The sequence below is a fragment of the Drepanopeziza brunnea genome (assembly GCF_022702325.1).
Source record: "Drepanopeziza brunnea f. sp. 'multigermtubi' strain 214-2 chromosome Unknown ctg12, whole genome shotgun sequence".
In the NCBI taxonomy this organism is placed as follows: Eukaryota; Fungi; Ascomycota; class Leotiomycetes; order Helotiales; family Drepanopezizaceae; genus Drepanopeziza; species Drepanopeziza brunnea.
In genome coordinates, this window is record NW_027094075.1 from 554,357 (window position 1) to 570,638 (window position 16,282).

Below are 16,282 nucleotides of genomic sequence, written 5' to 3' on the forward strand. Positions count from 1 at the left end.
GAGGTCGAGTAGTTCCTTACTATTGAACAGCCCCGCAAAACTCTACGGCGACAACTCTCTTTCTTTGGGCTTGAGAGACGCATTGTTTTATTAAGCTTTCGGTTGGGTTATATTGCTGGCAGTAGGAAGCAGGGATGCGCACAAGGTTTTGGGCCTGAGGGCACTTGAGGGTGGCTTACTTTGGCGGTAGCTCAGGATGGGAAAACTACAATACGCAATTGCTAGTCGCAAGCCGTTGCAAACAGTTACGTAGTACAACCGTCACAGCACAACCATAACCCGCATTGGTAGAAATAAGCTTTGAAAAAATAACATAGACCTCCGCCTTACCGGGGTCACGAGCAGTCCGATTTGAAGGTGGCCTACAGAGTCTAATGTCACGTACTTCCAATACGAAAACACAATGCTCAAATTAAGGATACAGAAAGTAGACGGATCCGCCCATTCCCCTCTCTCCTCCTTTTCGTCTCATCACGGCCTCCTAAACCCACTCTCAACATTCCGCACAAACTCCACAACCTCAAACCCTAATCTCCTCGCCGTCTTCTCGTCCATCTTCGCCGGGCCCTCTGGAACCCTAACTACGATACAAGGGCAATCGCTGCGCACATCCACCCCACTGTACTTGTTCAGCTCATCTCTGCCCACGCGATTGACGTAGATCGTCAAGTCCGGACCGATGATGCCGCGCCACAACGTAGCCATCCACTGCCAGTGATCGACCGGCGCGTAGGAATCGTTAATCGGTATCCGGAGAGCGAAAGTGTCGGACGTGCTCAGTGAGAAACCGCCTAGTACGAGAGCTACGGGTAGGACTTTCGTCTTGACGAGGCCGGAGGCGGGTTCGGCTGCTGGGGGAGGAGGGGCGGTGGTGACGTATTTGGTCATTTCTAGGGACTTCCTGTGCCACTCGGAGATGACGGAGAAGTATTCGACGAACGGGTCTCGCTCTTGCACATCGACTGTTGGCGTGTCTGTCGTTTCCGTCTCTGAGATCTCGGCCGGGTGAGGCTGTGGGGCCTGAGCGGTTGTGCTCCAGGCTGTAAGAGCGAAGGTAGGGTCTTTGCTGAGGTAGTCGTTGATGAAGGAGCCGATTTCAGCGAGGAGTGCCTTGTCCGGCCCTTCAATAGCGACGACTGCGCCGCGGGTTTCCTGCGCAGGGCTTTGAGGGCCAGGCCGTGCGAGAGGTGGGGAGATCTTTGTGAGAACTTTAATCTTGCTAATGTACGGGATGGTCATGACCATAGCCTCCACACTCCTCGCATGAATTTCACGGATCTCCATCCTGGAATCTGGTCTTTGGGATGCCGTGGGCGTGGCACTCACCATTTGCGTTTGGAGAGGAGGTAAGCGGAGTGATTCGTCGAAGGTAGAGCGGGTTGAGTATTGGTGTCGGGGTTGCTGGTTTATGGGGGAGTGGGAGGGAGGTGGTCCCATAGAGCCATGGCGGGTAAGCATCGCTGGACCTGGGAGTTGCTGTCTGTAAATGGCTGACATTGGTGGTGGTGCGCCTTGCCGAGAGAAGGGCTGAGGAGCAGAATATGACAAAGGAGAGTTGGCGGCATAGCCCCGGTGGTTTTCTTCGTTGAACCTCCTGCGCTTCAGGCCCGGAGATGGGCTCGGTAGGTCCAGGTCTTCATCTCGCTCGTGGTGGCTTTGATGAGATTGCGGTGGTGGGTAGTGGGGTCTGCGGAGGGACTGTTGATGGTTAGGAATGACACGAGGGGTGTCCATCCTCGTGTTCTGCATCTGCGTCGAGTATCGGGCTCTCTCAAGCTCGTTCGGGTGTGACTGTGTAAAAGGGGGCAGGGTGCGTTCGTTTCGTGGAGCAGCCCCGAAGCTTGGAGTGAAAGGTGTCAACGGTGTACTTGGAGTTGATATGTAGCGACCGTTGCACTTGGGACAGCGTATAGGAACGTCGGCAGAGGAGGACGAGATTGGACGGATGCCACCCAGTTTCCCTGCACGTCGAGGTTGGTAACGATAGCCGGGATATTGTCTCTGATGGCGTTGCTTCTCTTCCTGTTTGTTGGCAGAACGTCAGTGATCTAAATCTACTCAGCATACCCACGAGGATTTTTTCATACTTCAGCTAATCTCTTCCAATCACTCTTCACTTCTGGTGCTTGTTCTCGCCACTGTTCTCCGATTATCTTCGATATCTCGGGATTTGCAAGTCCAGGGTGTTGGGCGACGACTTGGGCTTGGTAATGTTGACGATAAAGAATGAAAGCTACAAAGAAGTCAGCTATCGAGGCTTCGTCAAAGGCTCTTTGAGCAGCCCCCGTAAAGGACTGGCTGATGTATGTTCGCCAGATAAGGCGTTAAATGGAGCGAAAGCTGAAAGGGTATATTGATCACGCACCGTTTCGAGGTCTTGGTATTTTGGGATCTGGTTGACAAAGACACACTTGCTCTCTTGCCAGGTCAGGTCCGTTGGTGCTAGCACTGTTGAGAGCAAGCTCGCCTATCCTGGGCTCGTTCGCAATGTCAGTGATCAGGGAAGCCGCTCTCTTCCGTGTCAAACTAGTTGGCGGAGAAATCGGGGTCGGTGGCTCAGGATGCTCTGGAAGAAGCTGATTCAAAGAACCACGGCGACTTGAATCGGTCGAGATGCTCACTGGGGACCGTGGAGCATCCAGATTCGAATGTCGAACCTCCGTCGTAACGGACATCATGGTCCCGTGGTAGTGGTAGTCCTGACGATCTCGTTGCGAGAGTTCGTCGAGATACTGAATCTGGGAGAGGGGGGATAGAAGAATGAAGCCAGAGAAGGGTATGAATGGCCTTCTTGTGGAGGATTTTCTTTGTACGAAATACCCATTGATGAACAGGAAAACAATGATCCTGCCCCGGCAAGCACCCAACACTCCAGAGCCGGTTGGGCGCAGATTCGCAGGCGACTCTTTTCTTTGTCCACACAGTCCATCCGCAGGAACAGCGATACTTTAATATTGGCCCACCCTGACGGAGCTAAGTCCGTAGAAAAATGAAACCAGGACCACGGGGAATGCAAACAGGACTGACGTTCAATTGCTGCAATTGATTAATTAACCCCGAACTTTTATATTCGTACACTTTCTACGGAGAGAAGGGCTCGCTTGGAGGGCTGGTTTCGGTCACCCCTGCTGCGTCCATACCAAAGCTGCCAGGCCAGACAAACGCTCCGAGACATTCCTCAACGCCAAATACCGTGCTGATCCGAGGAACCAATGTTAGCAGCCATACAAAAAGCATGTTCCCGTAAAGTCGTTCGTCTACGAGATAAACCCAGATCCTGTTTCGCCGTTGTTGAAGATTGCTGCACTGCGCCGGGCATCGATGAATAGGTCCTCGCACTCTGCCACATCCATGACATCAATCTGATTGCGACCGCTAACTCGCGCGAGAATGCTTGAAGGCGTGAGGAGCTGTAGTGCATATCTCAGGCTGATCCGCGACCCATGCTCCGCAATCTTGTCCAACGCAGCTTCGGTTATGGATAGCCCCTCGACAGTCACGCGGATTCGTACGATCTTCTTGATTTCATCCGGCTCGTATGCGTTGGTAGGGATGATCAGAAGACGGGCCAGGAGATCCGGCGGGATGCCGTGTGCGGAGACGAGGTCTTCGGTACCACGAATCGTGCACATACCTCTGTTTGAGGCCAGGATGACAATCGGTGAGATGCTGGACTCAAGAGCCTTGTTCAGGTAGGTGAAGCACTCAATATCGAGCATATGACACTAAATCAAAATCAGTGAGGAGTCCATGGGAACTGCAGACGGATACACACCTCGTCGATGAATAGAACACCAGGTACAAGCTCGGCGACACCTTGATCAATGTACTTGTTGACAACTTTGTTGATCTCGTCCCGAAGCTTTTGTGTAATTTCCGTCATCTTTGGCTTCATCAACTGGCCCATCATGCTCATTATATCCTGCCCTCCTTGTGGCCTAGCATTGGCGATATCGAGATCATGCAGCGTAACATCCTGTACGATCTCCTTCTTCTTGTGTACTTCTCCCTTAGGTATTGGCACGTATTCCTCCGCCTCCAAGTCGAACTCGGTCGCGTATGCATCTGATCTGCCAACACGCTTGCAAGCTCCGGTATTTGCCTCAATGTAGATGACATCTCCCACTGTGACTCTCTCCTTTTGTATAGCTTCGTAGATACTGGGATCCAAGCGTAACTTCTTCTGGCCCTTCGCGCTCTTCAACCCAATCAGCAAAGTGCTGATGGTCTTGCCGTAGCTGCCGAGCGGGTTCTCAGCTTCTTCTGGTGTCAACTCTGTGACTTCACCCTCGTAGACCTCTTTCGTTTCGCGAACCTTGAGACCAATCGCCCTCCGGAAGTTTTCCATCAAAGCCTCGGTTTTTTTTACCTCTGACGAGTAAATTTCGCTGCCGGTGATGGGACAGAAGGGAACTTTGGTGCCGAGTTCTTGACTGATGGCCAGCGCGAGAGCTGTCTTTCCCGTACCAGGTCCTCCCGCAAGTAATATAGCTCTGCCAGCCATCTTCTGTGCCCGAATGAGGTCGACGACGACTCCACATGCCTGGTCGCATGTGTTAGCATATATACCGGTCGGTGTGCTGGGAGGGATTGGCCGTCTCCTACCTCGCGCGCCGCAACTTGGCCTACGAATCCATTTGCATGTCTCTCTGCAGTTCCATCCGGGCGAAGACCAAGACCTTTGATGTGCGTATGCGCAGCGGTACGACTATCGCGAGCGCTCCCCTTAACTTCGCTGATGGTGACCATTATGACAGTAAGGTACTTGGGCGATGAGGAAGGAGCTGCTGATATGATTGAGGAGCGCGTCAATTCCAACACTCATTGATCATCGCAAGATGGATGCTCTCCCAGTGGTCATCGCGACGGCGAAAAATATACAGTAACGAGCTGGTTCGCCAGGACCGATGCCGGCACGTGACTCCTGGCAAGGCTGAGCTTTGGACTTGGGGACGGAGAAATATCGTGCTTCAAAGAACAGTGGAAGTCGTAGCCCCATATTCACACAGGCATACCACAAATATACCACTGTAGGTGTCTAGATCCAAAAGCTTACAAGATATCCGGTAGGTAGAGTCGGGTGGCTGGAATATCTTAGCCGATACTGGAGTCGAGGCCAAAGTTCACGAATGCTTTTCAATTGAATAGCTAGCTAGCTATCTCATTACACATCTGCCCATACTGAGCCATCCATCCAACTCCCAGGGTAAATGCAGTCAATCGGTCTCCTGTCCAGTAAGTGCAACGTCAAGACAGACAAGGCAAAAGCGATGTCTCAAAAGTTCAGTAGCATGCATACTCCAGGTGTTCAACATGATGCTTATCTTATTGACAGGCGCGGAAAGATCGAGAGATCGGAAGACTCCTGAAAAGACAAAATGTATACTCAGGCGAGTGCATAGCATCTGCGGTTGATCCAAATCGAGCGACCAATAGCTGCAAGTCAGATTTGAAGTCGATGTTTTCGAGGTCAAGTCATCAGGGTCAGAAAAGAAATGCACGAGGACAAGCACTTAGAGAGGTTCCAATCAGTCTCGGTACCAACACCGGCAGCAGGTCAGCGAGGTCTAGCATCATTGCGGGTGTCAAGTGGCCATGTCGAATATTTGCGCAGTTCACCTGCGGAATGAAAAGACTCGGTATCAGGTGTATGCAGGCATGTCAGATCGATCCAGGGAGCATCTTCATCATAATTTCAACGCAGCCTCAAGTGAGGATTCATCATGCTAAGTCATGCGAGTCATGTGGTCAATGATGTCGTAGGTCCGGGGTTGGGTCATTGCAAGACGTCAGTTACGCAGTACCAGGCGGCTTCGAGGGGTCTCCTGGAGGTTGCTGGCCTCCTTGTTGTGCAAGTGCCTGATACCACAGAGCAACGTAGTTATTGTAACCGCCATCTGTCTAGATGTTAGTGGAGGTCAAATGTGACGTGGATGAAGTGCTTACACGCGGCATAAGGATCATCACCACCAGGAGCAGGTGTTCCTTGAGAAGCTGTTTGAGCAGATTGACTTTGTGGCTGAGAGTACGATTGTTGTTGGTATCGGTCACCGCCATAGTCATTCTGGCGGCCTCCACCTCCGCCACCTCCACCACGACCACTCTTTGCTGCCTGCACAAGTTAGAATATTTTTTTGCCGATTGTATATCGTGAACTTACAACTGCGTCAACTTTTTCTTCAATGGCCCTCTTAGCAGCGGCAATGGCGTCACGAGATCCAACGAGTCCAATTTCGCGGTCGGTTTCTCCTGGTTGCTTTGGGGAAACGTTAATCTTGCAGCCGGTAGTGCTTTGGATCTCTTTGATCGTCTCTCCGCCTTTGCCGATGATCATACCAACAGCTTCGGAGGGCACAAATATCGAGTCATTGCTTGAGTCTCCGCCACCTCCTCCTGAAGCTCCATTGTAGCCACCACCACCGTAACCAGCATCTCGGCCACCGGCAGCTCTGGCAGGCGGTACTTGCTCCTTGTTTCCTGACTTACTATCGCTCTCAACAATTTCCATGATCATGTCCTTGGCGCGAGCCGCTGCCTCTCGAGAGCCAATTAGGTTTACGGGTCGGAGGCCATTGACACTCTTCTGCTCGCCTACAATATTGACATGACAGCCACTCCGCTCTTGTAGATCTCTGATTGTTTCCCCACCTCGACCAATAATGAGCCCAACTGTTCGGTCGGGTACCATGATCTGCATACTGTCCTCGCCATCTCTCAAGGCAGGCTGGTGCGAAGACCCTCTAATTGGTGGAGCATCACGAGCTCGCTCTGCTGCCGCACGAGCATTTGTAGCCATTCCACTGTCATCGATGATTCGGTTGATCTCCGCCTTGGCCTTTGCACGGTTTACTTTCGATCCAGTAATCTTGCACTCTCGGTATGGACCATTCTCATCTTGGCCGGTAATGAACTGTACTCGACAGCCAGTCTCCGTTTCGACTCGTCGCAGGTTCTCTCCTTGTCTACCAATGATCAAGCCAACCAGGTTCGACTCGATGTTGATGGACTCGGCCGGGTTATCCTCGGCACCTCGTGGAGGGGAACGATCGCGAGGGTAACCGCTGCCTCCACCACCACTATTCGCCGGAGAGAAAGTGCCCGGTGGAGCTCTGCCTCTTAGGCCTGGGGAATATGAGCGCTCGCGGTAGTCTCTAGCAGCTGGTGCTCTATCGCCACGTCTCTCATCTCGGTATGGGTTGAAATTATCACGGAAAGCATCTCGGCGAGCAGGAGGTGAGCGCGATCGGGATCTTGACGCTTGGTATGGTCGGCCACCGGCTTGATGAGGAGCTGGAGCACCGTAAGAGGAGGGAGGTCGCTGGTAAGAGACACCCTTCTGCGCAGCTATAGCCTTGGCCTTCACGATCGCATCCGACAGGCTGACCGTTCCCGAGCTGACTGGCTTGACATTGCTGAGGTCGACGCTACCAGAGCTGGAAGGCTGCGGCAAAGAGTATCCTCCTTGGGCTCCCTGGGGAGCATAATGCGGTTGGGGTGGTTGTTGGGGAGGGGGCTGTTGGTAGGGGGGTTGTAGGGGCTGATTAGGAGTCGCATTTGGCCGTTGCGCCGCTGCAGAAGATCAGTATACAATCGCGGGGTGGGGGGGAGGGGTTGGGAGAGCTTGCTTGACATACCCAGAGCAGCGAGAATCTCAGTGATGCTGGGCTGTTGGTCACCCATGATCGCAATATGTTGCTGCTGTTACGCAGCAGGTAGGGTATTGAGGCAGTGAGGTCTGTTCACTTCGGAGCAGCGATGTGCGTGGCCTGTCGAGTAATTAATACTCGAAAGCCAAGTTGAAGTTGGAGTTGTCGAGTTTGGTTTTGGAATCGGTCAGATACTCAATGCTCTCAAAGAAGTTGTTAGCTTTGGGGCGACTCTTTACGCTAGAGCCGGATCGGGGTTGGCGTCTATTAGGTAAGGAAAATATTGAATCGGATACACTCGCTTGCTCATCAACCGACATTTTTCTTCTTCACTCACCCAACAGTCGGCCCCCTTTGTACCGTTTGCCTTACCTTATTTATTCTTGCTGCTCTTCCAGGCTTTATTGGAAATTCTGCATAATCAGATGTTATTTTTATGATCAAATCACTATTAGCTTGAATCCCAATAATGCTAAATATGACGAATAAAGAGTAATTAATTGTGGCCAGATTGTACTGTCTGACAGGATCAACACCATAGGTGACCAATCTGGAGCAATCATCTTCGACCGCTGGACCTTCTAGTGTCCTTCTACATTCGATATTCAGCAATCCTTAATACCTGCCTGGACTGAACAGCTGCCACGCATATATCCAAACCACGATCCTTGATCCTGAATTTGTAAAAGGAAGCCATGTCCCTTGACAACTGCCTGCTTGGATTTCCTTTCCCTTGTATATTTTACTGCTCGTTATAAGAACTGAACAAACATTAGCAGTGTATCTCAAGTTTTTGCTCGCTCTTTGCTTTTTTTGCATTTCCTTTTGCATTTGCCTCCGCTTATGTCTGTTTGTTAGACTTTTTTAAGCTAGAAACCTCAATATGTCCAGTTCACTTTCGGCTTATCTACAGCGACTGTTTGCTTATCTGCATAAATACCTGTTCTGTTTTGCCTTTGTCTCTGCTGAATTAGTCACATATCTAGCCAGTGGCAAGGATCGGCCCTAGGAACACATATTTTGTACACCACTGCTCAGATCATAAAGAGTCGGCAAAAAACGTTGAAGTAACTATGCTTTGGTGTTCTGCAACTTCGTTATTTGATTACCCTGCTCTCAATCTGCTCGAGCGATTTACTATAGTGTTCTACTGGGAGGCACGTTGATGTTGGCATTGGTAAAAAAGCACTCCCTTGGGCACTCTGTATTGGCAGCGCAAAGACCTTGTATTCATGCATTACAAGGTATAGCGTACAGTTTTTATGCAAAGATTCCTCATATTCCCCTGCATTTGTTCTTTGTATGTTGAAGGATTTCAAGATCGTCCTTGGCCCTTCTTGTTACGGAATTTCACAAACACTCTTCAGTAGCTTATACATTTTATATTGTCTTTGATAAATGAAACTTCAAAAGAGAGTATTTCTTTGCAAGTCTCTGAGGAGCGAAGACCCTCGGAAAGGCCTGTCAATCTTAGATATGCTGCACCCAGCTTACACTGGTCTGCCACTGGTCTGCTGTTGACAGTCAGGGTCATGGTGTTATCTGTTCCAGTCCAAGGGCTCTATGAAGCTACGCCCTCTTGCTCTAGAATACAATTCATAGTGGTGATATTCCCGACGGCCGGCGCTCGCATCAGCGATAGAGATCAGGCCACAAGTCCGAGCTTTCAGGCCAGAGAGGAAAGAACCTTGAGGCTAAGGCGAATCGGTGCTAGCGCACCGACGCTAAAATTTACGCGAGCTCGACCCATTCGTTGCTCTCAGTCTCCTTGATATCTTCCTCTCCTCGACAAGCCAAACCGACAACACCACAACATCACGACACCACAACATTTTCGACGCGTCGCATCCCCTATGGGGTTTCGAACTCAAGATGGTATGTGCATAGTCAGCTCTGCTGCGGTGGCCTGATTTTCCTGAGGCCGCCACCGCCTAAATATTCCCTCCCTCCACAAATTCCTTTTCCCCAATATCCTCTTCCTCTTCCCAACCCCCCAAACTCCAACTCTTCATATCTTATCGCGACCGCTGACTCAGGGCCTTCAAGGACTCCTCGGATCAATTGCCTACGTCGCCGCGCCAGTGGGCCAACATCTTGCACGACATCCTCGCAGAATTTGGCTCACCTGCATTCTTGGGCGCACCCCGCGCAGTGACCGATTCAGAGCCTGAACCTAGCTCTGAAGACTCCGACGCCACAGTTGTCCTCGATCCCCCAAGCGATCTCCAGTCTACGTCAAGCTCATCGGACGAGTCAATTGACGGCATCGTGTCCGACGATCTGCCTGCCATCCACCTCCGAACCGAAGGAAACCTGTGGAAGCTCCCATTTGATGTTAATGTTCGGATCATACACACTTCAAAGATTCCGGATCTGCAAGGAGCAACCACCATCGTTGACTTCACCCGATTCCGTCTGTACTTGACGTAAGCCCTCCGCTAACCGCCTTCGGCGGCGCGTTCTGCGCTTACCATGAATCTTGCTGATACGATCGCAGTCCCGTATCTGACGATACCGACAGAGGTTTCCTCGAGAATTTCTGGATTTGTACGTGTCCCCCGAAGCCTCTCTTTTATCTTTGCCTCTCCGAACAAATTTCGCGGTGTTGTAGCGCGTCATACTGACTCTTTTAGCTCATGTTGGTGATCTGGCCGGTTGGATAACCGTTTACTTGCGAGATCCCACCATGGGCCACTACCCTTTCCCGTCATCGGTGGTCGAGTCCACTCTCATATTGCACAACCAACCGTCCGCCGTCCGACTCGCATTGACGCTTATCAATGAACATGAGCGACGCGGCTTATTCTCGTCTTATGATGGCCGCTATCTTCTGATACCCAATGTGCTCAAGAAATCTGGTAGATTTCAAGTGGTAAGTTCGTCTCATCTCAGTCTTGTCCTGGCGCTAAATTCAAGAAGGGTTTTGACGTAGGAATTTTCGCACGCTCGGAACGTCTTTGCCGCGAGGATATTGCCCTAACATCATATGCCTTCTCGGGAAGTCCGGAACAATTCACACATTTTATCACGGAGACTGTACCACTCTACCGGAAACTCTGCTGGGTAGAGATGAGAGGTAGGCATCCTTAGGCCTCTTGAAGACACCCCACTGATTATTGTAGGAATCTTCGTTTCTGGAGCCGAAACCCTCAGCCCCCTTTCTCCAGAGTTTGACAGACTAGCCCAGGCCTTCTACGCCGGCGAGGAAATCCCAGATGACCTAAGCACTCTTCCGGACGCTCCGCCTCTCGGTCAACGAAACTTTGTTACAAGTTTTGGTACTGGTGGCCGAGCAACAGTAGTTGCAGCTCAGCCTATGCGTGATGCAACGCTGGTCTTTTTCCTTGAAGATGTTATGATATCGAACTATCTTGAGACTATGGTGGTTAGCAGACACCCAAGAGTTCCCAGACGTTCCGGGTCACCCAAAGTCTCCCAAACAACTTCACCCGCACCTATGTTCTCAGGGTCGATCCACCGCCATTCGACTTATCATGAGATCGAAACGAATTTGAATGATATTGAACAGCGGAACAAGGATAGGCAAATCAACCTCAGCATCCAAGAGCGTCAAAATACACGTCGTGATAAATGGTTTGAGTTTTACGAGACCGCTGCGGGAAGCCAGGGAGTGATAGCCAATCAGGTGGGCGCCTTAGTGGCTAAAGTCCATGGACCACGCTCGGATGCGTCTGGCCCGAGCGCGAAGCTGAATTTGGTGCAATCCAATGATGGTAAACTCCTTTTGATCGAGAAAAAAGTCGGTGGATCTAAGTCCAAGGGTGGCGGGCGTCGTCGTCGTAACAAATTGACTCCTGTCAACAATGAGGAGCAAGCAAGTGCCGGAGTGTGCAATGGCAAGAGTTCCCGCGGTTCAACGATCGAACCTGGAAGAAACCTTTCTCCAAATATTGAGGAGTGCAAGGACAAGGAGAGCGAAGAACAAGGAGCCGCTACAGCACGCAAGGAAGCCGCCAACACCGCCAAGGATACAGCGAGTCTTACTCCTGTTGAGGCTGCCAACGAGTCTATTGACACTTCTTCCAAGAAAGAGAGTACCAAGGATACGAAGTCTGTAGAAGATAGCACCGGTCTGGACGATGAGATCGCATCCGTCACCTCGGGTGAGACGATCACAGACGCCCAAACTCATAAGTCTTCTCCAGGAACACAACCCGACGACTTCAATGCGGTTCTTATTGGCGGAGTCACCCAGGCTGACGTAGAGAATTCCCGGGCATTTGATAAATATGGCCCAGAAATGCTTGGAACATCTGTGGTGAAGCCAGGTCCCTGGCAGACAGTCAAGTCGAAGGCCTCACAGAAGTCCGAAAAGGCCAAGGTGCCACCGCCTCGCTCTGTAGCCGTGGGCAATTCTGGAACCTCCCGTCGTACCAACAGCAACGCTCAATTTTCGAGCCGTACCCAGCAACAGGCATCCGTGTCTGGAATTTCCGGTAGCAACCGGGGCTCGAAGTCCACCACTAGTTACAAGCCTAGTATCTCCCGGGCAAAGCAGGTTAACTTGCACGATTCTAGGGAGTTCCCTGCCATGCCCGCGGTTAAGGACTCGGTCAAGAATATTGCCGTTGGACTAAAGCCAGTTCTTTCTTTACCATCAAACTCCAAGGCACCTGTGGCATCCAACCCAGCTATTCCAGTGGTTCCTAAGCCTGATACTACCAAGGTTGCTTTGTCATCGATCGCAAGACCAGGACCCCGACCTATTACGCCGGCTCCAAGCCATGTTCAGGATGACTCGGACCCTGATGATCTTTATAACGCATCTCCACCCCGAAGACCTCTTGCCGCCCGCCCACAGCAGGCAGAATCCGGTCCTTCTCCCTCCGCTACGGTATCACAGGCATCTATGAAGGCCAATGAGAAGGCAATTACTCATTCTGTGAGTGGCACTGGTGTCAAAGTTCCTACCAAGCCGAAAGTAGAAAAGGATAAGGTCGAAGCCAAGAAGGCTGAAGTTAAGAAGGCTGAAGTCAAGAAGGTTGAAGTCAAGAAGGTCGAAGCCAAGACGGTTGGAGTCAATAATGCTATCGCTGATCTCAAAGAAGTCAACACCGCTGGTGGGTCATCTCTCAACATTTTGTCTTCCAATTATACCGCTGACAACTCTGGGCAAACAGCCTCTAGCACTGCATCCGCCGATGTGAAGGACAAGAGCAAGAAGACAGCCGCCAACAGCAAGCCAGATGCTAGAATAGCTGGATTAACACCCGTCAATTCACGAGTTAAGGGCAATGACGTTGCTAAGGGCAAGTCTGACGCTGCGGTAGCTCGCCCAACGGCCGTCATCGAGCTGAGAAAGAGCAAGGAAACCGCCGCCATTTCTCCTCAATCCCAAGCTTCCACTTCCACCAACGATATTCAGGTCGCAAAATCGAAGAAATCCAAGGCTAAGGTTCTTTCAAAGGAGCCACTTCCTCACATTACTGGTGCTTCCAGTAGCGCTCAAGTTAATTCGCAGAAGGGTAAGGGTAATGGATTGGACAAGAATCCTCTTCCGCGAAACTATACGTCTTCTGGTGACGATGCGAAGACTACTAAGAAGCCTAGAGGAAAGAACGGCTTTCTACGAGGCCAGCCAATCTCACGGGAGAAATCATCTGGCCCTGCTGATACCGTGGAGCAAGAATCGTCCAGAGTTGAGGCTGCTCAGGGTGATCAACTCAATTTTGCCCATCCAAATGGCAGTACAACTCCTGTGAGGCAGAAGGGCGTGCCCATTACGAAGAAGGCCGGCACCGAGTCGACAAATTCACCTATTCACAACCATACATCAATCGAATTCCCAGAGGCTGCCCTCCTCGACGCTCCAGAGGAAAAGGCCACAGGTCTGGAGTGGGCTGACCTAACATCGCCGACAAAGCTAAGAGCCAGTGGGCGACGATTATCCTTACCCCCAGCCTTACAACACGGCGACGAGCGAGACTCCCTCGACGGCTCAATTGATCTCCCCTCAATTCGACGCACGAGTAGTTTTTCGAACTTACCAGTGCCATCGACATCTTTTCTCCAGATCGATGAAGAGTCTTTCACGTCATCGAACACGGATGGTGGAGATGAGCGACGCGATTCGCGCGATGCTACATATCTCGAGTCGACCCCGGGCACTGTTTTTATGATCACTCCCATGAATAGATCCGTGCGAAAGCCGCTTCCCGAGTATGAAGGTGAACCGTACATCAACATTGAGGGCAACCCTGTGACTCTGTTCCGACACGATGCAGAGATGCCATCGCAGTTCGGTCCAGGTCACCAACGCACCATCTCAAACCCAGGATATATCTACCGAGGCACTTATGATTATGAGCAGTCGTCTTCGGGCCACAGCTGCCGGACAATCACTCCCTCATACAATCCCGGCAATGGTATGCATGGCCACCCCGCGCCAGCTCCTGCTTTCGACGGACCTGATCCCAATCTCGGTCGCCAGAGTGGACAGCAGGGCTCTTCGTATCACAGCGGGCCAATGTTCCCTCTTCAGGATGCTCAAGTCACTGCATACCAGCCTTTAACCGCGCCCAGCCAATACCCAACTAATGCGCAAATATCCGATTTCTTGTCCGCATCCAATCCCCAGTCTGCACTGAATGTTGACCGTGGTGCCTCGTCCTCTGCTGCTGAGCGAGCCGTACCCGCTTCCGGTTTTGACGCCACCTTCCAATGCCAATTCTGCGAGCAAGCCCACTCCCCTACCATTTATGAGCCCTGTTATCTGTGCCCCTTGTGCGGAATGAATGGTATTTCTGCTTTCGGCACCAAGTACTGCTCTCGAGCCTGCTTGCTCTCGGATGCCTACGACCATGTCTCATGTTGCAGTAACACCCCGGCCTTGGTGACATACTCGAACCCGAAGGCAATTGGCCCCCTTTACTGCTGGGAAGGCTTCCCGATCACGTCAGTGTTCCAAATTCCGGAGTCTAACGACAAGTTCCGACAAAAGGCATTCTCGATGTTCTGCAAGTTCGGAGAGGCTCCTGATATCCTCCAAGCACACATCAGAAAGAATCCGGCTGTCGACTGGAGTGCACTTCTTCCCCGCTACACGCAGATGCAGGTTGGTGACTACCACATCTTCAAGCCCAGTACTGTCGGTCAGCCAATGACTCGCGCCAACGTGATTTGCGTAAGCCCTTCTTCATTCCCTTCGTTCCAAAGCCATACTGACATAAAAATCCAGACTATGAAATTCTCCGTCGAAGACGGAACCAAGCTAGCAGTCACCCGTGCCCTCAACATCATGTACCTGGACGCCAATGAGGCTATCGGCATCTTTCTCTACAAGTTCCTCCTCCACTTCCTCAGCGATCCGGCTGAGTTCCGCAAGTTCGGCGCCACCGCACCACAACTCGTAGTCCTGGCCGAGTTCCGCTCCCAATTCCTCCGCGAATTTGGCATCGGTAATCTGGCTCTGTGGCGGGAGAACGGTTTCTACGACTGGCGTCAAGCCTTGTTTGAAATGGACCAGCATATGGTATTCTGGGAGATGCAGTCTAGCATCCTCAACATGTGGAACGGCCGTGTTTTCAACCAGGTCTAACTTCCTCACACCCATCCCACCTCTCTTTCCCGCCCCCTTCATATGTTCTTCATCATCGGCGTTGGTAGTTTGGAGTTCACGGCGAGGGAGAAAAAAAAGGAGATACCCCCGGGTTTTTCAATTTTTTTCTCTTTTCTTTTTACTTTTGCGTGGGCGTGCGTGGCTACTGGTCCCCCCGGTTAATGAGAAATGATCTTGGCAGATGGATAACGAGTTGATGGATACCTGAAGTTGCGTTTTTATGAATAAAAGAAAGGGGCATGTACAATATTGCGTTAAGGAAAGCCCCCTTTTCACTGCTTTTTTCTGGCGGGCTGCCTACCTGCGTGGCGTGCCATAAGCCCAAATATTTACATAGAAAAACCCCATAAAAGCTTTTTAAGCACCAAACCTGCCTTTTCTAGACTGCGGTGATAAATTTGTGAAGTGACTGACCTACGTGCCTTCTCTCGTTCTTCAGTGAGATGGCTCCCCCCCCACCACCCCTTTTTTTTTCATGGCCATATGATGGATTGGAATTTGAATGGTCTCTTCTGCCAATAAAGATCATTCTTCTTCTTCTTCCTCTTCTTCTTCTTCTTCTTCTTCTTCTTCTTCTTAAACCTCTCTAGGAAACAGGAGACGTGACGACCTCCAAAACCTTCCCCATCACAATGAATATAAACAAACAATAAACCGCTTTACCAACTCTCTTGGGACCTATCCTTTCCTGTATTGCCTTCTTCTCGGTAACCATACAGTACAATACAATACAATACAATACAAATTATGTAGTACGATATAGCTACCCCCCTCTCTCTCTCCCTCTTCCAAAAGCAACAGTACCCACGAACCAACAGAGAACCAAATCATCCTATCCCCCCCTTCAGAATCCCCCCTCCCCCCCCCAAAATTAACCCCAGCTAAACCCCTCCGCCGACTTTAACTCCCAAAAAGCCCCCTTGTCTGTCCACCCTCGATAATGATCATCATCAGCTACATACGATTCTGAACAGCGAGAGCTTCCTACTTTTGAAGTTTTGAAGTTTGGTGCCTGGATTAGACCTTTTCAGGTCTTCTAGAGGTGTGTGTGAGTTTC

General features: G+C 51.0%; 4 protein-coding genes across 4 annotated transcripts; 1 reads left to right on the forward strand and 3 right to left on the reverse strand.

Annotated features, from left to right (window-relative positions):
- Window positions 1–471: 471 nt before the first annotated feature.
- L3040_006939 (uncharacterized protein) lies at window positions 472–2,678 on the reverse strand (the record flags this gene model as incomplete). Its single annotated transcript, XM_066156095.1, has 3 exons — window positions 472–2,022; window positions 2,088–2,233; window positions 2,366–2,678. 3 exons carry the CDS (start codon window positions 2,676–2,678, stop codon window positions 472–474), a joined length of 2,010 nt encoding a protein of 669 aa, XP_066010910.1.
- A 579-nt stretch (window positions 2,679–3,257) lies between these two features.
- Window positions 3,258–4,749, reverse strand: L3040_006940 (uncharacterized protein; the record flags this gene model as incomplete). Its single annotated transcript, XM_007296842.2, has 3 exons — window positions 3,258–3,725; window positions 3,776–4,543; window positions 4,606–4,749. 3 exons carry the CDS (start codon window positions 4,747–4,749, stop codon window positions 3,258–3,260), a joined length of 1,380 nt encoding a protein of 459 aa, XP_007296904.2.
- Window positions 4,750–5,793: 1,044 nt separating this feature from the next.
- L3040_006941 (uncharacterized protein) lies at window positions 5,794–7,680 on the reverse strand (the record flags this gene model as incomplete). The annotated part of the gene is made up of 4 exons (XM_007296843.2): window positions 5,794–5,897; window positions 5,947–6,112; window positions 6,161–7,569; window positions 7,635–7,680. The coding sequence occupies 4 exons, from the start codon at window positions 7,678–7,680 to the stop codon at window positions 5,794–5,796; spliced, it is 1,725 nt and encodes a 574-aa protein (XP_007296905.2).
- Window positions 7,681–9,518: 1,838 nt separating this feature from the next.
- Window positions 9,519–15,204, forward strand: L3040_006942 (uncharacterized protein; the record flags this gene model as incomplete). Its single annotated transcript, XM_066156097.1, has 7 exons — window positions 9,519–9,521; window positions 9,693–10,072; window positions 10,144–10,193; window positions 10,280–10,518; window positions 10,566–10,722; window positions 10,769–14,790; window positions 14,845–15,204. 7 exons carry the CDS (start codon window positions 9,519–9,521, stop codon window positions 15,202–15,204), a joined length of 5,211 nt encoding a protein of 1,736 aa, XP_066010911.1.
- Window positions 15,205–16,282: the final 1,078 nt, after the last annotated feature.